A 27093-nucleotide genomic window follows, 5' to 3' on the forward strand; every position below is an offset into this window, starting at 1 on the left:
TAGCAAAGATCTGGTGAAGAAAGTAATTGTCCCCTCCAGCTCGCCCCAAATGCATGAGCTAATGCACCATGGCTTTGTTTTTGCTCAAGGAGCTGTATCTTGAGATCTTGACACAAGGAAGGAATGCTTTTAATGGTAGCTGTGTTGAAGTTCAAGTAATTCATTGATATGGAGTCTAGTTTTTTCCCTTCCTTTTACAGTCACATGCTCAGATCTAGATCTGTTTAGTGCTTGTTGCCATGATATTGGTGCCTAGATGGGTTTCTCAAACCAAGTTTGAAGCATTTTTTGTGCTCATTAATGCCTCCATTAGTACCAGTAAGACTTTCTGTTGTCTGTCTTTGACTATAGCAGGAATCCTTCCCCTGTTACTCCACTTCAGGCTTTGCCACCAGAGCCTTAGCACCTAGGAACACTGATGGTTGTGTTGCCATGAGGGGTGGCACTGACAGTCCATGCCAGACTTCTTTGGTGCCTTGACTAAGTTGGGACTTATCCAGCCCAGTGGAGCAAGCAGAATAACAAGCAAGGGTCTTTTCCCTGAATATGCATCTGCCCCATCTTTGCCCCTTTTTTTTTTCTAAAGCCTTCTGTACTTGTGGAGATCTTCCAAACTGCCTCATCCTTATGGAGCCATGGGTCCTCAACTTTTGTGGAAATGGACTAGACAGAGGTCTAGATCTCCATCCTCAAAGGTGATGAGGTCTAGCTGCTATTCTGCTGCTTCCAATTTGGCTTCTCGGGAGCTGTCATCTCAGACATGATAGGTTAGTAAGTAGACACTTCAAAACTTCCTATCATTCTAATTTTCTTCAGGCATTACTGTGGACTTCTCATTGCTCCTTAGCTGACAATGTCTCCACTAATAATATCAAGTCCCTCAGAGGATAGGAATGGTTTTACTCCGCAGCAGCTCTGGCTACTGCTGCTGCCACTGATGGAAAAAATCAAGCCAGTTGGATCTCCTTGGGGTCTAAAGCATGTGCCTCAGCCATTGCAGATGAGAATCACTAACAAACTACTGCTTTAGTTAAATGAACTGAGGATGGAAGAAAAGTTCAGCATGTCTGAGGGCTATCTGGTGACCAAATAAGTCCTAAGAGCAAATCAAGAAGTGGTGGATCTGAGGTGGTCCAAAATAAGTCAGAGCTATCTCAGCTTTCTATCTTCTTGTGTGCGGGTTGTTAGTCTTAACTTACCATACAAATGACCATTTTTGATGGGTTTGAGCTGTGTTCCCATGGACTGCATAAAGTTCAGATCTCAGGACAGAGGCAAATGGAGCTCATGAGGTAATTTTCCCCTTATCTGTTCTATCTCTGTAAAGACAGCATCCTCTCCGCTATTGTAGTAGATAATGGACATCCCTTACACTGTTACATTGGATAGAGTGGTCCCGTTTCCTCACCCCAAATTCCTGTCTCAAGTGATCTCTGGTGCTGGACATCAACCTGCTGGTTTTGTTCTCCAAGCCTTAGTAGCATCGAGGGAAGTGTTTTTTCACATCAGGGTCCCTAGTGTGGACAGAAGACTCTTAGCTATTTAAATGAGACCAAAACAATCCAAACATCCTTGGTCACTCTGGCTCATAGGGCTAAGAGATAGGGTCAGTCCTGCTCAACCCACAGGGTGATTTATTTTCACAGTGTATACTTGACTGTTCCGACTTGGCACATGTTCAGCCACCTCTGGGGGTTGGATCACATTCAGATAGGTGTAAGGCAGCCCTGTTACTTGCTTTTTTCAAAATCTTTCTTGCTGAACTATGCAAGGCTGCTCTGGTCCTTTGGAACTCTGGTCCTTTACTCAGCATTATAACTTGGACTTGGTGGTCTTATGGCAAGTTCTGGACACTCTTAACTAAGCCCTGCTTGCCTGCAGAAGGTTGACTACTACTTATTTATTTGCTGAGAGAGAGTCATATGGCTAGCTCTCAAAGGGTCAGCAAGGATTCCTGAATTAATAGATGGAACTGATGGTGGTTTTGGCATCTGTCCCTTTCGTGCCTTATAACTCCAGAGCAATGGGGAGGAGGCAAGTGTCCCCAATAGAAACTGCTTGCTTGAAGCTTCTGAGCTGAGCGCACACTTCTATCAAGATTGTAGATCTAGATGAACAATTTGAAGAATCAGTGTTACAACTTCTTGTTCTGCCAGGATGGTTTTCAACTGGATTTTGGTATTTGCTCCCTATAGGCTCTAGTGACAATTTTGAGTAAGCATGTTGGACTCTGACACTAATTCCAGTCTCTTGAATCATCCTCTCATTAAAAAGTTCTTCAGGGCACTAGTTACTGAAAGCATTTCTAGTACAGAGATGTTAAACTCCAAACCCTTTCAGTCCCCTGTGTGTTGCTTTGCTTGTATCTGCTACCATGGCAAGAGGACTTCTGAGATGGGAACTTTAGTAATATAAAGATGTTTAATGTACCATTCATAGGATGGGCTCTACCCACCGTTCCGAACTTTATACCAGAAGTAAAGTTTACTGGTCTCAGAAAACAATTCCATTCTTTCAACCAAACTGTCTTTTATTTAAAAAAAAAATAAAATAAAAACCTGCTTGCACAACCCGCCTGAGCAGAACAAAAATTCAGATCATCCATGTTTTTCATCCAGTATGTAGATTTTTTTTCAGGCCTAAAGGGACCATTATGATCATCTAGACTGACCACCTGCTTAACGGAAGCCAGAGAATTTCACCCAGAAATTCTTGCATCAAGCCTGTAATTTCTGCTTGGGCTAGCACATATCTACGGCCCTTTGTTTTCAGTTGGGTGTTTTTGTTTGTTTAAAACTTCCTGGTAATTTTAGTGTCTTATTACAAAATTAAAGGGAGTTTTCTGGATAAATATTCTTCTCCTGTATCGTTTGTTTGTTTGTTTGTTTGTTTTTGTTTTAAACTTCCATGTTCTGAAATGTAACTGGATAGCTTTTCATTTTGAACCCATTTTAGCACGAAAAGTAGTTCACTAACATTTCATTTGCTCTGAATGCTGATAGCACGGATAACCATCTCCAACAGTGGTAACATGTATGTGCTGAGCATTGGATTGAAAACAATACATACACCAGTGCTCAAGTCATTCTGATACTTCTGAATTGGCTCCCCCAAAGTCTGGACTGGCTCCTGGCTCTAGAAGGAGAGAGACCAGTTAATGAGCTACCATCTCTCCTTCCAAAGTGGGAAGCTGTGTTCAGAGAGTTCTGGCACTTCCAAAATATGGGTGAAAATCAGTAAAAACTGAATAATAGCTCTGGCAAAATCTGGTAAATTTTCAGTAAAAATCAATAAACTGAAAACAAAGGGTCATAAATCTATTTTTGATCAAGATCTGGAGTATTTCACAGCAATGATTTGTAAGACCATTACCTGGTCATACATAGACTTTTAGCAAGCACTACAAAAGACCTTCCCTTTGAATTTTTTCCCTTTAATTGGAGACAGTTGCTTGCTGTTGGAGAAATAAACAAGAAGCTGAGGATCACCGACTTGTGTGAGCTTTTCTCTGTTAACACTTTGAGCATGTGTGGAAGCTCCTCAGCCCATTGCCCTTTCAGTCTTTTCCAGGGAACTTGTTACTTTTGCTTAGCTACGCTGGTGATTCATAACGAGATCAGGTGAGTCAGGTATACAGCTTCAGAAAACATAGCTGCAGTGGGAAACGGACTGGTGGGGATAAGGACATCAGTGCCCATATTGACTGGTTGGAAACTGTAGCTGCTGAGGAGGGCTTGGTTCCAGCGTTGGCGGGTAAACTACTGGAGGTACCTGTATCCTACAGCAGCGGCGAGGGGTGACCTGTTTCCAGTGTGGCTGAGCATGAAGTGCAAGCGTCTCTGGATTTCCTTGTGTCACATTTTCTATGTATGGCTTTTAAGTTATAAATGTTGAGCAGAGATGGTCTTTATTTTCTGAGCATAGGGCCCCCAGTCCCAGTATTTGTTTAGTAATAAAATCTGAGAAGGCATCTGATGGTTAGCACCAGACATCGAATAGTTATATTAAAAATAGACTTTTTTCCCTTCTGAAAAGACTTACGATGATATAAAGGTGCTGACAGGACACTATATGGAGATGCATTGTTAATGCCCTTGAGCAGGAGTCCAGTTGCATTCTGGGAGGGACTACAACGCTTGAAAAAGCCACTCTCCAGTGATAACACAGGAATTCTTATAGATGTAGGGAGAGTTAAGGCTTCATTTTCAAACCACCCCCCCCCGCCCGCTCCTAGTTGTAATAATTATGCAGAAAATCTGCAGGATGTTGTGCTGCATTCTTGAGCCTGCAAACACCTGCAGAGTGAAATGAATAACTCTTGTTAGCGTCAAGGTGGTCATGCAGAATCATGTGGGGCAGCAGTGAACCAGACCAGAATATGCCAGTTTTAGTTCAATGCTGTTAAAACCATGTGCTGTAGAGGCACAGAGATATCCATGATGAAGAGAATGGAAAATGCCTGTGTGGAGTAGAAAATAGTGGTAGTCCCCTCTCTCCAGGGAAAGAAAATAGAGGTCCCACCAACCGTTTTTAGCTATGGGTTGTTGGCAGGAGGAGGGAACCTTTTCTTTCAGAAGCTAGTGGGGTTGTAGAAAGCTTTGAATTTATCAGACCTCTACTAACCAGAGGTGGATATGAAAGATGGAATCATCCTAGCAAGGTCCTGGATCCTTTTGGCAGTAATCTCAGCATATGCTTTCCATCCTACCAAAGTATCTGGAGATGTGTTCTAACCAGGGCGCTGCCTCCTTCATCTTTTGCATTGGTCTCCGCTGAGTAGGTGCTTGGTGAACTTCTGCCATGGTCTTAGCAAAATAACATTAGAGTGGGGGCTGAATGAAATAAATGGCTGCTAATAAGATTGCCTCTGCTCAAGTCTTAAATGGATAATTTGGTAACATCCGTGCAAGGGAGAACTCTTTTGAAACATAAAATTGAGTTTTAAGCATTTAAGCCAATGTTTGCAGATGTTGAGGGCTCCCAAAGGACCTAATCAGAGAATATGGACGCTTCTCAGTTAACTTTGCTGGAGACAACACTGTGTTTATTTAGGTTGGCTATTAATAAAGCAGTTAGAATCTCTTGGGCCTTAAAATTGAGACAGCTGTAACATTGTTTCTCAGTTGGATAAGGAAATATTGTAAGGCTTGTAAGAACATAAAATTGTTAGGAAAACTGTTTTAAAATTTGAGTACACTGATTTCTAAGAATGATATGCAGCGGTGGAGTAGCTGTGTCAGTTGTAGGATCTTAGAGAGACAAGGTGGGTGAGGTAACATCCTTTATTGGACCAACTTCTGTTGATGAAAAGGACAAGCTTTTGATCTTACGCAGAGCTCTTCTTCAGGTTACAAATGATATAGTAGTTTACATTTTACCCTATGAAACTGTAATAAATGAGGTGGAACATTAGTCTAGAGTGAGACAAAGTATCTATCTGAAAATGTACTTCTGCTCTGCAAAGTGACTGTTTAAAACTGGTACTTCCTACTCACGTATTCTCCTTGCACCTGGGTATTACCTGCTTGGTCTAAACACTGACCTATTTAGTGTTTACTTCTTTAGCCTTGCAGTGCCTTCTTGCCCTGCCCTGCCCCTCAAAAAAAAAAAAAAAAAAAAAGAGGGATGCAGTTCTCCTGTGGATCATCAACAGATTTAAGCATCAAATGCAGGATCTAGTTCTACCCACAATTACTCATCCAGCCCCACTGAACACAGGGTTGTTAGGCAGGTAGAAAGTGATGATCAACAGTTGAAAAATTTACGAAATGGAGGACTCTGCCTAGTAACCAGCAGTAGATACGAAAGACACAAGTGGAAGGGGGACAGTAGCCCTGCGATCAGTACCCCATTGAGAGGCCAATGCCTCTGCCACCTTTGCTCGTATTTCAACTAGAATATTGTCCTACAACCTTGCTTGGGAGAGACGGGGGTTATAGCTCTGACACTTTAAAGCACCTCTTTCCATTTATGGAAGAAAAGGAGTTTCTCTTCCAGTCGGGTCTCCTGGCTGTTGCATCTTGGGTGGGATGAGATCTCTGCTACTCTGCACTGTCACAGTTTCCATTTTTTGACTCTTCACCATTGAATAATGGTGCGCCTGCTGTTGGTGCTGTTTGTAGCTTTCCCAAGCAGCAGCATGGAACTAGCATGGGTTTTTGATAGCTGCACTCCTTCCCTCCAGATTTCTGAATATCAGCCCTGGAACTGATCAGAGTTGTTCGTTTCCCACTGCTGTGGCTAGAGCAAGCTAAGAGCCACACTGGAGCTGTCTTGAGAATCAGGAAGAGACATCAGTGTACATTCTTGGCTTGGAAGGTTGTTTTTGCAACCAAAGGTGCTAGAAACTTGGTGGCTCTGTAGAAGGTGACATAGTAGGGCCCAGGAGTGCATCTTTCAAGCCCTAATGGTTGCTTTTATGAGAGAGAACGCAGCTTGATTTTCTTATTCAAGGTTCAGTTTGAAGTGATGGCAGTTACAAGAAAAATGTTTTGTAAATTGAGTACATCTGATAGGAAGTCCTTGAAATACAGTAAATATGGAATCCTACAAAGCAATTTTTAGTCACTTTTCAAAGTAGAACCGCACTTTGAATTAAAAACATTAAGGGATATGAATAAAGACTTTCTAAACAGCTCCTCCTTGACTTGGAAAATTGGAAGCAGATGCAGAAGAGTTAGATTTCATACTGTATCTTATAATAATGCATAGTACTTAGCCACTAGAATAAGAAATCAAATAGGTACAAAAAACCTGGTCTAAACTTGGTGATACGTCTTTATTGGAGGCTTCAGAATCTAGACTGGACTCTGTTGTAATGGATTATTAGATGTGGCCATCTTAGTATTGTTTCTTGATGATTTGATGTTTGAGTCTGGGAATTTGGAGCATTATTGATTTGACCTCTTTTAAATTTCAGCAGCTTCCCAAGAGACAGAGTGAGTTAGTAAGGAATGCAAAATATGTAAGTAATAAATTTTACTAGCTAAATAGTTTAGGCAAACATTTTTTACCTTGTATCTCCTTACTAGAATAAGGAAGGTTGGACTGTCTTTGCTTTTGGGGACTCTTCTTTCTTTCTCTCCCTCCCCCACCTTCTCCAAACTGTGGGCACAACAACAGCTGTACTCTCTCCTTCCTGTAGAAGGTGTGTGCATTCTACGGGCTGGCTGGTATATTGGATGGGATTTATGTTTGTTTTCCTGTAATATGTAGCAGATTTATGTATTCTCTCCCCTGCCCTCCAAATCCCCAACTTTGAAACTGGTGAACCTGTAGATGCTATACAACTTTGTTCTTTGTAATTGATATTCAAGCTAAAGCATCGTGTGTCAGGAACATCAAAGTTGTGATGCTTCCTGTCTTACAAAGGTTAATTTGGCAGTCTGGTGATTGGATTATAGTACTTGAACACATGTGACAAAGATTGAGCAGTATAAGTAAAAATAAACAGATTGTCTAGCATTCTTATTCTATCTGCACGTGAGTGTGTGCCGTTCTGGAAAGCTAGCACCAATTGAGTAACACAAGGTTTTGTGTCTTAGACCCTTCGCAGGTGTTACAGTCGAGTGAAAGAACATGGTGTTGGGAAAAGGAAAAGCAGTTACACATTTGAACAATTGGAACAGGTGTTTGGTCAGGGAGGATGGGACTCGCAGCCCTGCCAACCTGTACTCATTAATAGTAGCGGCCTGTACCAGGAGCTGGAATCGGATGGCAGCACTATGGAGGAATATTCACAGGAGGATTGGGGGAACCACAGTCAGGATCTTCACTGCTACCAGGGAGGAGACCCGGAATTGGGTAAGAAATTGATTATTGATCCTTCTGTGTGTTTTGGTTTTGCCTGTGCTTGTAGCCACTCTAGTGCTAATCCTACTCCATAATCCTAATCCATCCTATGCCATAATGCTGCTGTACCTACTTCTGTGCCTTTCTTATACTTGCTGGCTTAAGACTTGTCACAAGCCAGAACAGTTATTGGGAAGTAGGGGAAACGAATTCCTATAACTTGTATAAATCTAAGGTGCATAATTTGCAGGGCTCCCTAAAGCTGTCAAACACCTTCTCTGTGTAACTGTAAATTGTGGACTGAACTGATTTACTGCTAGTGAATTCTAACAAGTAGAATATTTGAAATAAGTAGACTTTAACTTGTTTGCATTGTTTTATTTTAAAACAGGTACAGTAGCTCTTTTGTTCCTGACAAGATGCTAGAGTGACCCTTTGTTTAAAGTTTGAGATTTGAGTTTTAATTTGAATGAGGGGTGGGAGGGAAGAAAATATGAATTGCTGAACTTGATGTTAATTGATCTGTACTGCTGATGCTCGTGGTCACACAACAACAAAAATCTTGCAGGTAGATCTCGGTATAAACTCATAATTCGTTAGGAGACCTAAAAAGCTAGCAAGCCACACGCCACAACTACTTTTATGTTGTGCAAGCAAAATTGCCAAATTTTTGCCTTTTCCAAAAAAAACCTCCCTAGTCTTCCAAATGTTGTTGTTGCCGCCCAGCCCTGACAGATAGATATTACAGAAAGATCTACTTTCCTGAAAATATGCTTACATTTAATGTCTGAGTATTTTACACAGAGGTACATTCTTGCCTACAATAAATAGGAGGGGAAAAGGTTTATGTATTGACTGAGTCTATGGAAGCTTATCAAAGTTAATTTAAAAAATGATTCCAGTGGGATTGTAAGAGTGAGGCAACATTTACAGGGGAAGATGAATAAAGGCACTGTTCTTGCTTTTTCTATCCTATTTGTAGGTTAGATTGGGGGGTGAGGGGAAAGGCACACAAATATACCTCCATCTGTAGCTGTATTCAGGGGACTGGTAAATTCTGACTTTCACCAAGAGATGGATTAAATTGTATTTTCAAATGAAAATAGCAAACCTCCTCAAACGAACTGAAGTATGAGAAAACTAGGAATGTTAGCTCTTTATTTAGAGGATCAGAATGTATGGGGGACTTGGGGAGAAGAACGCATAAAAGGGAGCTACTTGAGATAAAAGGGAAGGAGTTTCTTAAACCATGTATTTTAAAATGTACATAAATGAGGACTGTAATTCCATATAGGGGTTCTGGTGACTCAGGCTTTGCTCTGATGGTTTGTCACCATTATCCTTCAGAAGAATTACAGCAACATTTACATGCAGTTGGGGCTCACAATATTCTTTATGTTCAGTGAATGGTGCACACAGTCTAAATGGAATACAGATACATTTGTTCTGGTGCTTGCTCTTCAGATGTGCTATTGAAAGCAGAATGGCCTTTTTCAGAATGTAGTTTACAATGAAATCAACTTGTGACTTAATAGCAGGAATTACTCTTGTCCTTGAACGATCTTGCACATGTGAAGCCAGGTTTTGATCCTGTAGCTAAAAATTCAGTCATGGTGATGTAGCTTACATAGTAGCTGGTTTTAAGAGCTGAAGCAGTCTTCTCAGAGTGTGACGTCAGAATTTTACTGGAAAGCACGAAGTGAACAACTTATTACCTTTCAAAGTAAAAAGCTTTGGGAAAGTTTTAAATATATAACTATCTGTCTGAACTTTGCTTTTCAGATGAAATGCCTGCCACAAAGAGAACATTAAAGATAAAACAGGAATCTTCAGAAGAAGCACAGTAAGTAACTTATGAATGCTTTGCTATTGAGTGCATTTCCCTAGGGGTGCTGCGCGGGAGGAGAGATGTTTGAAACTTCTGACTATAATTATAAATACATTGTGCAAGACTATTGAAGAATCTGCTTTTTGCATCATTCCAGTTACCTCAAAACATGTGGAAAGCTTCACAACTCAAGTCTCTTTTGGCTCTGTTATACAGCACATGAAACAGAACTCTCTTTACATGAATGCAAAAATTTGAACTGTGTAAAAGACACATCCTAACCTTTGGGGATGTGGGCAGGCAGGTCTTGGGGTGCGCTGGCAAAAATCGTGACTCTTGGATCTATTTGTAATTTGGTTTCCATCTGCCTAAAGTTTTGTCTCTTTGGGCATGCAGGAAAAGGAGCATTTTAAATGTAGGTTTCAGAGTAGCAGCCGTGTTAGTCTGTATTCGCAAAAGGAAAAGGAGGACTTGTGGCACCTTAGAGACTAACCCATTTATTTGAGCATAAGCTGCATCCGATGAAGTGAGCTGTAGCTCACGAATAAATTTGTTAGTCTCTCTAAGGTGCCACAAGTCCTCCTTTTTCTTTTTATTTGAAATGTAGATGTTCATTAAAGTGTATGGGTATTCCCACTAATGAGTATAACTATAATAGCTTAAAATTAGTACACAGACCTCTATCTAATACCAGCATAACGCTGGAGAATACAGAAAATAGCTTAGAAGAGGGGGGAAAATCAAGACAAGGAGGAGAGGGGTATTGCTAGTTGAGCAATGTACATTTCTGTTGGCCTTGAGCCTTACTTGCCTTATACTTGAGAACAGGCAAGTAAAACGTTTAGCATTATAAGGGATGGGCAAGTTTACTCTGTGCCTAGATGGTAACTTTTTCTGCAGTTTTGCAAAGCTAGATTGTAATCTTTTGCTGCATTGGTTTAACGTGGCAAATGGTGGGACGTTTAATGTGCCTTTGCTCTTGCGGGAAACACATGAATCTCACTTTCTCCACCACCCCCTATTTTGGGCGCCGGGGCGCACATGCTATGTGTGGATATTCTTTGCTGGAGAATGGGCCAGTGTGGAATAATAGTTTAATCTTATTTTGGGGCAGCATTTTTATGTAATGGCACGGTGACTAAGTGATGACTGCCTTACATATTTCTCTACACACTTAACTGTAGAGGTCAATGCCCCTCCTATTAAAGTAAGCACCGTGATTTTCATTCTACTACCCTGTTTTCAGTCTCTAATTTTTCAAGCTTTCAGGCTGGGATTTTCCAGACTTGGTCTATGCCTCAAAGTGAACTTCAAATCTGATCTGAATCATTTTAGCAGACTGAGCGTGAATTAGGAATTTTCATTTTCCCCCATGTAAACATTTGTGGCCTCTTTTTGAGCCGCTCTGCAGCTGGAGGTCAAAATTTATATTTAAATAGTCCCGAGAAGTGTCATTTCCTTAGAAAATGGACTTTCATTTTACTATGCTCAGACTTTGAAGGACATGTTCTCCACGATAACAGTACACTTGACACTGTTCATACAAGGCTGGGAAGATTGATTTGTTCACAGATGCATGGCTAAATTACACAGTGGCTTTACATCCTTCATATCTTAAGATACCTTTTTATAAAAAGCAGAGGAGCTTTCTCTGAACCCCTGCACACTTTGCAAAGTGCATAGGAAGTAGACCTGCACTGAAGCACTTCAGGAGCTCCACAACTGAGAGGTGTAAAGCATCTTCCATAGCCAGACTTTTCCTGAGATTGTGGGGGAGTTTGGTTTTTTTCCTCTCGCCAAGGAGCCTTTTAATTATGCTTTAATTCTTTATTTCATAGAATCATAGAATATCAGGGTTGGAAGGGACCCCAGAAGGTCATCTAGTCCAGCCCCCTGCTTGAAGCAGGACCAGTTCCCAGTAAAATCATCCCAGCCAGGGCTTTGTCAAGCCTGACCTTAAAAACCTCTAAGGAAGGAGATTCTACCACTTCCCTAGGTAACGCATTCCAGTGTTTCTCCACCCTCTTAGTGAAAAAGTTTTTCCTAATATCCAATCTAAACCTCCCCCACTGCAACTTGAGACCATTACTCCTCGTTCTGTCATCTGCTACCATTGAGAACAGTCTAGAGCCATCCTCTTTGGAACCCCCTTTCAGGTAGTTGAAAGCAGCTATCAAATCCCCCCTCATTCTTCTCTTCTGCAGGCTAAACAATCCCAGCTCCCTCAGCCTCTCCTCATAAGTCATGTGTTCTAGACCCCTAATCATTTTTGTTGCCCTTCGCTGGACTCTCTCCAATTTATCCACATCCTTCTTGTAGTGTGGGGCCCAAAACTGGACACAGTACTCCAGATGAGGCCTCACCAATGTCGAATAGAGGGGAACGATCACGTCCCTCGATCTGCTCGCTATGCCCCTACTTATACATCCCAAAATGCCATTGGCCTTCTTGGCAACAAGGGCACACTGTTGACTCATATCCAGCTTCTCGTCCACTGTCACCCCTAGGTCCTTTTCCGCAGAACTGCTGCCTAGCCATTCGGTCCCTAGTCTGTAGCGGTGCATTGGATTCTTCCATCCTAAGTGCAGGACCCTGCACTTATCCTTATTGAACCTCATCAGATTTCTTTTGGCCCAATCCTCCAATTTGTCTAGGTCCTTCTGTATCCTATCCCTCCCCTCCAGCGTATCTACCACTCCTCCCAGTTTAGTATCATCCGCAGATTTGCTGAGAGTGCAATCCACACCATCCTCCAGATCATTTATGAAGATATTGAACAAAACTGGCCCCAGGACCGACCCTTGGGGCACTCCACTTGATACCGGCTGCCAACTAGACATGGAGCCATTGATCACTACCCGTTGAGCCCGACAATCTAGCCAGCTTTCTACCCACCTTATAGTGCATTCATCCAGCCCATACTTCCTTAACTTGCTGACAAGAATACTGTGGGAGACCGTGTCAAAAGCTTTGCTAAAGTCAAGAAACAATATATCCACTGCTTTCCCTTCATCCACAGAACCAGTAATCTCATGATAAAAGGCGATTAGATTAGTCAGGCATGACCTTCCCTTGGTGAATCCATGCTGGCTGTTCCTGATCACTTTCCTCTCATGCAAGTGCTTCAGGATTGATTCTTTAAGGACCTGCTCCATGATTTTTCCAGGGACTGAGGTGAGGCTGACTGGCCTGTAGTTCCCAGGATCCTCCTTCTTCCCTTTTTTAAAGATTGGCACTACATTAGCCTTTTTCCAGTCATCCGGGACTTCCCCCGTTCGCCACGAGTTTTCAAAGATAATGGCCAATGGCTCTACAATCACAGCCGCCAATTCCTTCAGCACTCTCGGATGCAACTCGTCCGGCCCCATGGACTTGTGCACGTCCAGCTTTTCTAAATAGTCCCTACCCACCTCTATCTCCACAGAGGGCTGGCCATCTCTTCCCCATTTAAAACAGGCTTAAATAAATACAGAGTTAACAGGATTTGCAACCTTCACTGGAATTTTGATAGCATTGCATTAAGCAATCAAATTCTGAATGAACATCCTTCACTCTGTCCTTTGTACTTATGAATACGATGTAGGCTGTAATTGGGTTGCTAGGGATGATCATAAATGGGTGTGCATGTAGAGTTGTAGAAAAACAGGGTCTGAACTAGAGGCTGTAGCATAATGCTCACAGTCACACTAGGGCAGCACGTACATTGTCCATTTAGCCTTAACTTCCACATTCTTTTCTCCTGAGGGCTAATTAGTGCTATATTAGAATTGGAAAAGGTACAGAGAAGGGCAACAAAAACGATAAGGGAATAGAATAGCTTCCATATGAGGGGAGATTTAAAAGGTTGGGACTGCTCGGCTTGAAAAAGAGACGACTAAAGGGAATATGATAAAGATCTATAAAATCATGAATGGTGTGGAGAAAATGACGACTAAGAGAAAGTGTTTGTTTATCTCTTCACATAACACAAGATCCAGAGTATCCAATGAAAGTAATAAGAGCAGATTTAAAATAAACATAAGGTAGTACTTTACACAATGCAAAACCAACATGTGGAACTTGTTGCCTTGTTGTGACGGCCAAACTACACTGGTGTTCAAAAAAGAATTGGATAAGTTAATAGAGGCTAGGTCCATCAATGGCTATTAGCTAAGAGGGTCTGGAATGCAACCCTATGCTCTGGGTGCTCCAGCCTCTGACTGCCGAAGCTGGGAGTGGACAACGGGATGGATCCACTGGATTGCCTGTTCTGTTTATTTCCTCTGAACCACCTGCATTGGGCATTGTCAGAAGAAAGGATATTGAGCTAGATGGACCCAGTATGGTCATTCTTATGTTCTAATTTTACAGCAGTTGCAGTTCAAACATATTTCATATAAAATAATGCAGAACTGTGAGATAGCTTGACTACTTGTAAAGCTACTAGCTAACAAAGTTAAATTGCATATCTACTGTTGCACGGCTTTCTCATGATCACACACGCTAACCTTTTTTGTATTTGCTTATGTATCAAACAGTGTCTCCGCTTTCTTTTTGGAAATAAGACAGTAAGATAAGCTTTCCAGTTGGAATGGTTAGAGCAGAGTCTGGGAAAATTTGGCCTAACATGTAGAAATGCCAGGTTTCAGAGTAACAGCCGTGTTAGTCTGCATTCGCAAAAAGAAAAGGGGGACTTGTGGCGCCTGAAAGACTAACCCATTTATTTGAGCATAAGCTTTCGTGAGCTACAGCCTGACGCTTATCTAAAAACTTGTATAATATTAAAGTGTACAGTGTGTTAAACTCTTCTCTGCAATGTTAGCAATGCTATGCTAATGCATGAGAATTTGTGAAACTGACTAGAAACACAAATGAGATTAGTTTTATTTGCATGGTCCAAAATGAGATTTCTATTTATGTAGCTTGTTTTGTGCAAACTAGAGGATGTTATTTTTAATCATGTATTAAGAATAGCCAGTGTTCTTAAGCTGTATGGTTGGTAGAGCATTGGGGCCCTGAGTCAGCAAGGTACTTAGGCTCATGCCTAATTTAAGCAGGAGTAATTCCATTGAAATCATTGGACTTAATCACATGTTTAAAGATAGGCACATACTTAAGTACTTTGCTGAATCAGGACATAGGTCAAACCTTTTTTTAAAAAATGGGTGAAATAGGGTCCTTGGGCCACTTACTTAGTACCTAAGTATATGTTTAGGAGCCTAATTCTTGGCCCTAGCCTCTCTTCCATTCCACAGGTCAGCTTAAAGTACCCAGGTAAAGAAGGGAGCAAAGCCAGTGTAGTATGCTCCTTTTTCCCCCTAGCTCAGAGACGACCCGTGTGTACTCTGCTCCTCTGGGATTGACCTGATTTTAGGAAAGTGGGACTGGGGGGATGTTCCCCTGCAGACCTGGAGGTTGAGCTTGAATTTCAGGTAGATGTTAATTCTATGACTGCTGCTTTTATCTGGGACAGGGTAGGCATCCAGCAGTAGCATACTTCCATGGCCAAAGGCAGCTGTAAGAGTAGCGTGGAGGAGCTGATTCTTTGCTCTGCAGATCTAGAGGGCTGTGCCATACCTATGCACTTTTCCTTTAGGGAAGCTTGGGGGAAAATTCCACAGGGTATACCTTGTGTGGTGTCCTAAGGCCTTTATACCCCTTCTGCAGTCCTGCAGTGAAAGGACACACCATAACACATGTGGTGAGGTTTTTCTGACAATGGCCCTTTGAAGTGGAGGAAATCAATGCAGCTAGTGAGGGGCAACTTCCTAGGAGACTTGTCGCTGAACCATGCATTGGAATTAGTATGGCACTTCTGGACACTGGGGGTTCTGACTAAGCCTTTGTGGCTGCACACGTACATACATGAAAACACCATTCCCATCAACCGCTTGCAGAAGCAAGGAAAATGGTACATCGCTTCTACCCTGTTCTGTGAATTAATGGAACAGCTCCACTTTGGGCACTGTTCCAGTAGAGGGACCCGATGCATAGGTTTAATACATAGTCTCTCTTCACTAAACCAGTTGTGTAAATACACGACTCATCACACTGACTCCGCTGCCTCTCATGACTTAAGAACGGCCAGACTGGGTCAGACCAAAGGTCCATCTAGCCCAGTGTCCTGTCTGTCGACAGTGCCAATACCAGGTGCCCCAGAAGGAATGAACAGAACAGGATCAAATGATCCATCCCCTGTCGCCCATTCCCAGCTTCTGGCGACCAAAGGCTAGGGACACCATCCCTGCCCATCCTGGCGAATAGCCATTGATGGACCTGTCCTCCATGAACTTATCTAGTTCTTTTTGAACTGTTATAGTGAGCCTTGACAACACCCTCTGGCAAAGAGTTCCACAGGTTGTCTGTGTTGTGTGGGAAAAAATACATCCTTTTATTTGTTTTAAACCTGCTGCCTATTAATTTCATTGGGTGACCCCTAGTTCTTGTGTTATGAGAAGGAGTAAATAACGCTTATTTACTTTCTCCACATCAGTCATGATTTTATAGACTTCTGTCTTATCCCCCCTTAGTCATCTCTTTTCCAAGCTGAAAATGAGCTGTAGCTCACGAAAGCTCATGCTCAAATAAATTGGTTAGTCTCTAAGGTGCCACAAGTCCTCCTTTTCTTTTTGAGTCTTACTAATCTCCACATTAGAGACCCCAATTCATTTTTGTTGTCCTTTTCTGAACCTTTTCCAATTCCAATCTTTTTTTTTTTTTTTTTTTTTTTTTGGAGACGGCGCGACCACATCTGCACGCAGTATTCAAGATGTGGGCGTACCATGGATTTATATAGAGACCATATATTTTCTGTATTATTGTCTGTCCCTTTCTTAATGATTCCCAATATTGTTTGCTTTTTTGACTGCCACTGAGTGGATGTTTTCAGAGAACTATCTACGGTGACTCCAAGATCTTTCTTAAGTGGAAACAGCTAATTTAGAGGTTTCAGAGTAACAGCCGTGTTAGTCTGTATTCGCAAAAAGAAATGGAGTACTTGTGGCACCTTAGAGACTAACCAATTTATTTGAGCATGAGCTTTCGTGAGCTTGAAGTGAGCTGTAGCTCACGAAAGCTCATGCTCAAATAAATTGGTTAGTCTCTAAGGTGCCACAAGTACTCCATTTCTTTTTAGCTAATTTAGACCATCTTTTGATATGTTAGGGTGTCAGACAGTAAATGCCTCCAAGCTCTTATGTGAGATAGGTAATGATAATTTTCCCCCTTTTATAGAGGTGGGAAGTAGGGAACAGAAGGGAAGTGGCTTGTCCAAGGTTACACAGCTAAGTTAAGAACATCTGTGATAGAATTCAGGAGTCCTCCCATAGTCCCTTGCTCTGTCAGTAAGCCATTTTCGTCTCTTCCAAACTTAGCTTTTGACAGTTATAATATCTTTACCCCAAAATGTACTGAATTTATGGCATAGTGTGCTTGTGCTTCTCTTGCTAGACCAGTATAGTGCCTAGGACTGACTTCCTAAATTTTTCTGCAGTACCTACAACAGGATCACAGGGTAGGAAGTGCACATGTGATCATGCAGTGTTAGCTTTCTGCTGTGCTGCTTGGAACGCTGTATGTGAAGTCTGACGTTCAGTGGGACCCTTTCTTAGTTGATATGGGCCCAACCATCAGAGGAATTGGAACTTACTAACTCCATGAGCTACTGTCTCAGAATAAAATGAAGGGGGAAAATATTTAAGAATTTGTTCTGCTATTTTTATTCTCTTGTGAGACAAAATAAAGAGCTTTGAAACATGTTGGCTCCTTCACTGAAACAGCTCTGCTAGCCTCTGCTGCTTGGAGTCTGATTTGTACAGAAACGGTTTAAAATTCCCACCAAGCTTTGAATCACCACTCATTTGAATCATGTAAGATTTCAGCAAGACCAAGGGAGCCATTCCACCATCAGTGGTCAGTGTCCTACCTGCAGCCATGCAGTTGGGAATTCCAGCTCTACCGGTAACTTGCTGCGTGGCCTTGGGAAAGTTTACTGAACTCCTATCTGTCACTGAGTGACCTACCTCACTGGCTGTTTGGAGCGTTAATTCATGGTTATAAAGTGGTTGGGGAAGCAGTTGCAGCGTAGCACACTTTTCTCTGTTTTGTGTGCACATGTGGTCACTATTACATCTGAATCTGAAATTCACAGATAGTTGGAACAGTACAGCCTTTTAAATTGCATGATCCCTATTTATAACTTCCCTATTGGTTTGAAGACTTCAAGTCAGACTGAGATGCTGGATATAATCGTAGAAACCCTGAGTTAGAAGGAACCACTGCTGAACCATCTGAGCCTCAGGGAGATGTCAAACTTTGGGTGTCAAAATAGTTTCCGTCATCCTTGTAGCTTTCAGAGTGCTTGGGTTGGTGATTCTGTCCTTGGCAATCCTTGCGTCTTCTCTAAAGCTCTTCTTTACCTATCACTATCCTAAGTGAAGTCACACCGGTGCCTGCCAGCACTGGCCTATTACAAGAGATGTTGTTGTTGTTGGTTGTTTTTCACCAGGAGTCTCCTTTTGAATTCATCTGAAGTTAGTTTATTAATCACCTTGTGTAGTACTATTTTACAAGAGACTTTATTCTAAGCTGTCTCTTCCACTGTTCAGTTGAAAATTACAAGTTCTGGTTTATCAGGTTTTGAACAGAAGTGTTTCTCTAAGAGAAAATTGAGGCTGTCAGCTGCCTTTTAACAAACAAATGTATAAATGCTGCTGCCAGCATAACTCTGTACTCAGACAGCAATGTACTTAATAAGACAGCCAATTATAATGTCACCTTGTCTGTCTTGTCCCTAGAAGATGATGAACTTACAGTCCCAAATGTCTAAAGTGAAAGTTTGAGATGGCATATTCCAAGCTGTAAGTGACACAGTGCTGCTCAGCATCTCTGAGGCTTGGAATCTGAAGAACCAACAGCAAAGCCATATATAGAAGGCTGTCTTTCCATCTTTATCCATTGCAAAAGTACAGGCTTGTATGCTATAGTCTTTCATGTGTAAGTGTAAATGTGTATCTTGTATAAATACTTAGGAATATTGTAAAGGTGCATATCTTTATCCTCCTGTTCCATGCTGCTAAACCTGAGCAGGTCCAGGTACTCCCCCAGCCGCCATTAACACTGCTTCTAGCATGAGAATGGGAGCCCTGGCACAGCAGCAAATGGCTGGCTGAGTCATAACTCTGCTCCTGTGGGTTCTCAGCGGGTTCTTTCAATGGCTTTCTCATAATTAGGTGCAGCTGAGTAAAATGTCGATTAAAAAAACTGTCCAGAAATCATAGTGCGTTTATGGTATAATTACTCTTGATGTGTGGCTGAGACACACGGGATGTTAATGACATAAAGCCACTGCTGTGCTGGCTATTAAGTGCTCTGTGAAGTGAGTGGTCTGACTACTCTTAATAAAGCTGTTGCATCATTAAATCCTCCACCAAAATTGCACCATCACCTTCTTGTTCATAGTCTCGTCAAGGCTCCAAGGCTTGAATGGAGCTGGGCACACACTACCCTCTCACCTGGAATTGGCCCCCATAGGTCAGGGGTGGATACTGTGGGGAAAGCGCCATTCCCGTTCATTAGGGTGTGAACTAATGCTTGACCTCCAGGGCTATCAGCCAGGCACCATTCACTATTCTAAAAGTGCAAGTGGCAGAATCAGCTGTTGCACCCATTCCCAGCTTACATCTCCTGTGGAAGGGGTCCTGGCTGACTTGTGCAGCCTTAAGGCTCACATTTACAAATGCTTACTATGACATCCATGAACAGTGGTTATATAATGTCTTTCCTGTGTATAACCCAAGTATTGCAACTATTTGAGGTCTTCAGTAGAGGCGTGTGCATTGTGTTTGGTAAAACATTCAATGAGTGCCTATCCAAGGCTCCAGTTTAGGTTAAATGTCTGTCAGTGTCCCACTCTTACCTAATGGAGTTAGTTCTCCAACACCCTCTAGCAAACTAAGGGAAGCCTGTCTCCTCATTGCCATGTCATCACTCCCACCAGTGCAAAGTGCCATAAATGCATTTGTTTTGCACTGGTGTAAATGACACAAGGTGTAGGCCAGTGGTGAATTGGGTTCCCACTACCCTTCATCTTGGGCATCGTGCTACCCCTTCAGCCTGTGACCCATCCTGTCCCCAAACGTCTGGAGAAAAATATGGCCTCTGTAGCTCGGGCAGACGTTGGCAAATCTGGGCTCTGGTGGTGCAGAAGAGGAGAATTCCAGAGCTGCAAGGTTCCATGGAGATTGGCTTCCTCTTGGTTGTATAAGGCGGGCTATAGGTCAAGCACCGCTGCTGATTCACCTGTGGCAGTGTGCCATTGGGTGAAAAGGGGGGCCTCAAGTAACCTGGGCCCAGTCCACGTAGGGCTTTAAATGTTAGAAGCACCACCTTGAGTTTCACCCAGCTGCACTTGTCTGCGGCTTGTGGAGTGATGCTCTCTTGGCGTGTAGGCCTACTTAATACTCAGGCTGCTGCTTGTCTCCTTCATTTCCACTTCTAAGCGATCTTGAAACAGCCCCAAATTACAGATGTTATGAGAATCTGATCTTGAGGAGTGTAGCCTTCAGTGGAGTGATCTCCATCCTGGAGAAGAAGAAAATAAATCATTGCGGAGCTGGCCCAGGCTCAGAATAAAGAGCCTGGACCAGCTCCGCAGTTGGTGTAAATTGGCATAGCCCCACTGATTTCACTGGAGCTATGCTGTGGTTTCTGACAGCTGTACTCTAACCTGAATTTCCATGCCAGTTACCTTGATGGACACAGTCTGCATATATGGTATTTTCCTTTTTCAACAGAGTACGTATGAAGCTTTCAGGGAGGCATCAGTAGCTCTTTAAATTCTGAAATCTGTGGGATACGCGAGGAAGAATCTGCAAAATAAATGAGTTTTCTGGTTTTTATGTAACTAGTGGCCAAATGTGGAAAATGGCAACATTTTAAAATGTACTGCTGGAGGAAATGATTGATCAGGGACTCTGCCGTCTCCTTTTGAGAGCTCTCCTGAGCTCACTGTAGGCCTTTCCCACTGCTGAAATACCAGCTTCAGCTATAGAAACATTACTGATCCACAGCCAGAAAACACCACCTAGTCCTGTTAGTCTATGCAATATGGAATGTCTGTAGTCAGAGAAGCTCTGTGTGAGGACGGAGTACAGAGCATGTTACTAGGTGTACACGCTGAGTTTGAAATTCAAAACAAAGTGGTTAGCGAGTTATCTAAATACAAAAGATTCTTTGTGTTTAAATTCTCAGATATTTTTTTTTAAATGAAAAAGTACAATTGCATAGCGCATGTCCAAAGGACTGCCTAAGGCGAGGATTTAGGTTTCCTCCCCATGTCCCCTTTCTCTGTCTATCTCAGGCACTTACCTGGCCCTGTTGTAGTATTTGGATGCCCCACAATTTTCAGCGTCTTCATAGAGAAATGCTCTTACCCCCATTGTATAGATATGGAGCTGAGGCTGCCTCATTTCTCCATAGCTCCTCCATCACCCAAGTTGGTACAGGGAATCTGTAGCAGAGGGGGAATTGAACCCAGAGCTGCTAGGACGTAGCCTAGTGCTCTAGCCACTGGCCTGTCAAGAGTCTCCCTTGCTAATTCCTCTCCATGACAGTTCACAGCATCAGGTTGGCTTTTCCAGAGTCGGTGCTGCTTCTCTCAGATGCAGGGGCATAGTTTCATAGAGTATCAGAGTTGGAAGGGACTTCAGGAGGTCATCTAGTCCGACCCCCAGCTCAAAGCAGGACCAACCCCAGCTAAATCGTCCCAGTCAAGGCTTTGTCAAGCCAGGCCTCTAAGGATGGAGATTCCACCACCTCCCTAGGTAACCCATTCCAGTGCTTCACCACCCTCCTAGTGAAATAGTGTTTCCTGATATCCAACCTAGACTTCCCCCACCGCAACTTGAGACCATAGCTCCTTGTTCTGTCATCTGCCATCACTGAGAATAGCCTAGCTGCATCCTCTTTGGAGCCCCCTTCAGGTAGGTGAAGGCTGATATCATATTCTCCCCCTTCCCCCCCCCCCCCCGGCACTCTTCTGCAGACTAAATAACCTGTTGCCTCAGCCTCTCTTCATAAATTGTGCCCCAGCCCCCCAATCATTTTCGTTGCCCTCAGCTGGACTCTCTCCAATTTGTCCACATCCCTTCTGTAGTGGGGGATCAAAACTGGACGCAGTACTCCAGGTGTGGCCTCAACAGTGTCGAATAGAGGGGAATAATCACTTCCCTCGACCTGCTGGCAATGCTCCTACTAATACAGCCCAATATGCTGTTGGCCTTCTTGGCAACGAGGGCGCTGCTGACTCAGATCCAGCTTCTCATCCACTGAAATCCCCAGGTCCTTTTCTGCAGAACTGCTGCTTAGCCAGTCGGTCTAAGTTTTTTCTGATCAGACTTTGCTGTCTCCTTCCCTTCTAATGCTACTTTGTTTCATTTCTCCCCTTCATTTCTTATTGTCTCACCTTTCTCTGCACCTGTTTCCAAGAGGTCCCTTCCCCTTATCCCCAGCTCTGTAGTAATAAGGGACACGTGTGCAAGGCCTGCACACCAGAACGCATTGATGCAGTGCCTCCCTTCTCCACAGGAGGTGGGGCAGAGACTCCGTGCTTTGTAGGAGAAGGGAGAGCACTTCTGGGCGAGCACTCTTGGGCCCTCCAGAAAGAGCACTTATTCTCTGCAAGTTTGAAGATTCAGAAGAGAATTTCCCCATGGTGGCGGAGAAAGGAGATGGCCACTAGATCCAAAACACACTCTCTCCTGCTTGTGCCCAATTGTAGGGGACCAAATACAAATTCACTACGGTTGATCAAAGCATGAGAAGAGTTAAAATGGCATGTGTTTCGCAAATGGGATTTAGCGGACTGAGATGGATTTCTCAGTTACTAAAAGAGCTGTAATACCTGCTTGTGGCTCTGATATGTTAGCTTGTTCTTTACTACTGATACAAACAGAGTGCCTACCCTGTGTGAAGCTGCTCACGCTTGCATCAGATGTGTGCAAATAGACTTGGCTAATTAGTTGTAAAAGTACTAATTCTCTTATTGGTATTTGCTTTGACATTGTTAGCTAACAGGGTGGATTGATTTTAATCAAATTGATTTAAATCACCAATTGTAACCGTGATTTTGATCAGTAAGCAGGAAACATTGATTTTAATCATGTTTTGCATTTTTTAGTTTTTCTACAGAAAGTTTGATAACTATTAAAACATGATGATTTCCAACTAAATATAGTCTTTACGGTAAATTTGGTGTTTCTTTTTACTAACGAGGAGGACACGGTATATCTATGTACACATTTATTTAAGCAATTATATAATTTAATTTACATTGATTTAAATGGTTAATTTTTATTATTTTTAGAGGATGGTGAATGATGCATTTCTTTAATTACTTTTTTACTTGTGATTTGTGAGAGACTATTTGGAAATTCAAAATCAATCCACAGAAACCGTATGTAAAATTACCTTAAGTGTGCTGGAAACATAAGAAAAAAGCTTATAAAAGTGTTTCAAAACATGTTTTGTATTTAAAACTAACGTTAATTAAACAAAGTAGTTATCTGTAGCAAAATTTAACTGATTACTTCTGGTCACCGTGTTGTTCAAGATTTTAGTACCAGTAGAGCTTGTCTTCTTGCATCTAAGTTTTGTGTGGGAGAGGAAGAGGAAAACTAGCTATCCTGCTTTTAAGGGTTCCAGTTGGTTTCTTAACTGAATGAAGTAGTCACTGAATTGAACTAGTTGAATAAACTGAAATGAAGGTTTCATATTTAAATCATTTACATTAAATAAAAAAAATTTGAAAATTGGTAGCAAATATGTACTAAGAAAGTCAAACCACTGAACGAGAGTTTGTTGAAGCGTTAAACCAGCTTTTGACAAAACAGTAGCGTCTTCTACAGGGCAGAGAAAATATTTTCTTCATTTCAGTTTATTCATCTAGCTCAGTTCAGTGACTAGTTCATTCAAAGTCAAGAAACCAACTGGGAGTTGCAGAAGTAGAAAGCTATTTGTTCTTTTTAGAAATGATTGATAGAAAAATATATCCAAGTACAATCGCTGAGAAGTAAGAACCTAAGATAATAGGAAAGGCAGTGTATTTATGGTAAGACAGGCATTTGAAATTTTTCTTTAATCCTGGTTGTTTGGAATATTCTCAAGCTTTCCATTTTGGCTGAAATGTCCCACATGCTTAGTCTTGGCCCAGAAATAAACACTCTTTGGAATGCTTGTGCAAAATTCATTGTTCCTTTTGAATTATGGGAGCATGAAAAAAATCTTTTGGTTTAAGAAAAAGTTCTGTTTGCTTTTATAAGATGAAGTCAAATTGTTGAACCTTCACAATTCCATACATATGGACCTCAGTGAAGAAGTTAGAAGGCTAAATTTGGGGAAAGCTTTGTACCTTTGAAATTACTATGTTTAAAATTACATAATTGAGCATGCGCAAATAAGTAATATCTTAGTAGATTGTGGTGCTGAGTGCGTAACTCCCGGGCCATAGCAGCAGAGGAATGTTTGCTCAAAAGCACTGTTAGTCAGTAAAGTTAAACTGTTTTGTTCTTGCACTGCCCATTTGCATGTCATCATGAGAATATGATGGGGGGTGGGGGGAGATGAAGTTTTACGCAAAAGTGGAACTTGAAATACATCAGTAAGGGAAAAATGCACTTTTTTCTCTACCGATTTAACTACTGTTCAGCTTTTGCAGAAAATTATGCTTGTCAGCAGAGACTCTAGTTTGCTTTTAAAAAAAAAAAAAAAAATTCTGGTGTCTTGGCTTGTGTGTTGTTTTGGTTTGTGTCTTGGGGGAAAGGGAGGACACATTAAATGATAAATTTACTGCAGTGTTAAGATTAAACAGATACAAAAGTAATATTCATACTGCAACATTAACTTGGCCTCTTCGCACAGAATGTGTATATGATGTGTCATGGGGCTACATTTTTAAAGGTATTTAGATGCCTATCTCCCATTGGGTTGTGTTTTGTTTTTTTTTTCACCCATAGATTCCAAGGCCAGCTGGGGCCATTATGATCATCTAGTCTGAGCTCCTGTATGACACAGGCCAGAGAACTTCCCCCAAATAATTAATAGAATCATAGACCATCAGGGTTGGAAGGGACCTCAGGAGGTCATCTAGTCCAACCCCCTGCTCAAAGCAGGACCAATCCCCAACCAATTCTAGAGCAGATCTTATAGAAGAAGATTTTAATGGGAGTTAGGTATCTAACTGATGAAAGAGCATTCTAGAACACGTGTATGTTGTGTGTAATATGTGTAGGTTAAATGTTCCTGTAGGCTTCTGAATTTTAGGAAACTATAAATGCCTATTCTTGTCCTTGTATTAACATAGAATAATACTTATCTGCTTCACAAAGCTCTTGAAGACATTTCTAAAGCATTTTGAAAGAGTTAAATGCTAATGATGAATTCTATAAATTAGGGCTAACTATGACATTTTTGATGGCTACCTTTTCTCAGTTGGCTACCAGTATCTCAGATCATAGATGCTCTTGCTTTGGTTAATGTTTTCTGAAAGTTGATGTGCTCTTTCAAACTTAAGCAAAACTTTAAAAAAAAAAAATCTCCAGTCTGAGCTGAGCTCCATCTTATGGTTTACATTTGTGTTAATTTTTCTAGGAAGCAAGACGTCATGCAGAACATTGTGCAAATCTTGGAATCCGTCCAGTTAAAATGGGAGCTGTTTCAGAGCTGGACAGATTTCTCCAGGCTACATCTTTCTAACAAACTAGCCATTTTTGGCATTGGTTATAACACACGCTGGAAGGAGGATATTCGCTACCACTACGCTGAGATCAGTTCCCAGGTGCCTCTTGGCAAACGGCTTAGGGAATATTTCAATTCGGAGAAGCCAGAGGGCAGGATCATCATGACGCGAGTACAGAAAATGAACTGGAAAAACGTTTACTATAAATTCCTAGAGATTACTATTAGTGAAGCAAGATGCCTGGAGCTGCATATGGAAGTTGACTGGATACCTATAGCTCATTCTAAGCCAACTGGAGGAAATGTTGTTCAGTATTTATTACCAGGGGGGATTCCCAAAAGCCCTGGCCTGTATGCCATTGGTTATGAAGATTGCCAGGAGAAACCCCACTCACCACATGCAGACCGCAGAGGCCCAGATCCTGGGAAAGAGACTCAGGGGGAGGTAGATGTCCCTTCACCACAGGCCTCTCTCAGGGTGGAGATGGAGTCTGCCAGAATTATCTATTGTTACCTTGGCATTGCTGAGGTTAGAACTCTCCAGCAGTGCTTGTTTTTACATTTTCAGGCCAACACCAAAACCTTCAGCAAAGAGTGGGTTGGAATCAATGGGTTTTTGTCTCAGAACTGCATCGTAGAACCAGGGGTGTCGCCTAAATCCATCTACATCAAATTTGTGGAAGTGGAGAGGGATTTTCTTTCTGCTGGCTCTTTGGTAGAGTGCCTGGAAAAAGCCATTGGATACCCATTGAAGTTTAACAACTGAATCTCGTCCTTCATAAGGATTAGGGCTTCTGCCTCCTTTCCATGTTGCTAGCAGACGCTTACAGATCCTGTCTGTTCACAGTGGGGCAAGTAAGACTTTCAGAGTGAAAATGAACTTCAGAGTGAAAGATGCTTGCAAATGATTCAAAACAACTTGTCCTGAGCAAGTGAAATGTACAGCTAACTTGCTTGGCAGGTCAACTGGTTTTATAAAGAGATGAAGGCGAGCCTTGTAAAAATGACTGTAGGTACATTCCACATTGGACAGAGCTTATACTTTGCATTTCATATGAAAAGCTGTTTTTTCCACAATGTTTCATTTTTACACATCTGTCTCTATATAAAGTGTTATTACCGATCTGAATAAATAAGCAATAGATAATGGCAAGTTAAACCTTGGGTCACATTAAATGAGACTGTTTTTCAATGCCACCCTTAGCTACTATTGTATATAATTTAGAGTTTCACTTTTTTCACCCATCAAGTGTTTTACTATTTCCAACCAGTGTTGCCTGCGAAGACTTTTGTTTCTGTGATGTATCCCACTTCACTAGTAGTGTTGCCATATCAGCTCTTTTTTACCATTAAAGTAATTCCTGGCCTTTTTGAGTTCTAGTTAGCCTCTTTGTGGCAGTGAGAATAACCTGACAGCTGGGAAACATTTTGTCAAACCATGCTTATCAATACAATCAAAGCTGTGAGAATTTTGGGGGACAGGGAGGGGCGGGATGAGGGGAGGGGAGGGTTATAGATGGAGGGGGAGTAAACATTTAATGCCTTTTCAGAACTGTTACTATATAAGCCCCATCCTCCTGCTGGCTGGTGCTGGCATTTTGATTTTTCTAAGACTCATTGATCAGTGGAAGTTGTGACATACAATGAATGTGTCAGTCCTAATAAAAAAACCAAACGCCTATGGACTTCTAGAAATGTGTTTCTCTTACTAACCCTGATTCCCCTGGATGGGTTTGTAGTAGAGATGTGCATGTTGAGTTCAT

General features: G+C 41.9%; 1 protein-coding gene across 4 annotated transcripts in view; it reads left to right on the plus strand.

The window, feature by feature from the left end:
* MSANTD2 (Myb/SANT DNA binding domain containing 2) overlaps positions 1-26699 on the plus strand; it is a 35696-nt gene extending 8997 nt beyond the window's left edge. The window contains exons 2-6 of one of the 4 annotated variants that reach the window (XR_013348606.1): positions 6920-6964; positions 7545-7803; positions 9574-9634; positions 18394-18592; positions 25244-25365. Coding sequence is in view for 2 of the 4 variants with exons in the window: in XM_077839875.1 (XP_077696001.1) it covers positions 6920-6964; positions 7545-7803; positions 9574-9634; positions 25244-26096 (1218 nt within the window). In the remaining 2 variants the exon portion in view is untranslated. Of the gene's footprint in view, positions 1-6919; positions 6965-7544; positions 7804-9573; positions 9635-18393; positions 18593-25243 lie in introns of all 4 variants that reach the window. The other 3 variants (XR_013348605.1, XM_077839875.1, XM_077839876.1) reach the window with 3 other exon arrangements.
* The last annotated feature ends 394 nt before the right edge of the window (positions 26700-27093 follow it).

This window comes from Eretmochelys imbricata, chromosome 22 (assembly GCF_965152235.1).
Source record: "Eretmochelys imbricata isolate rEreImb1 chromosome 22, rEreImb1.hap1, whole genome shotgun sequence".
Classification (NCBI taxonomy): domain Eukaryota; kingdom Metazoa; phylum Chordata; order Testudines; family Cheloniidae; genus Eretmochelys; species Eretmochelys imbricata.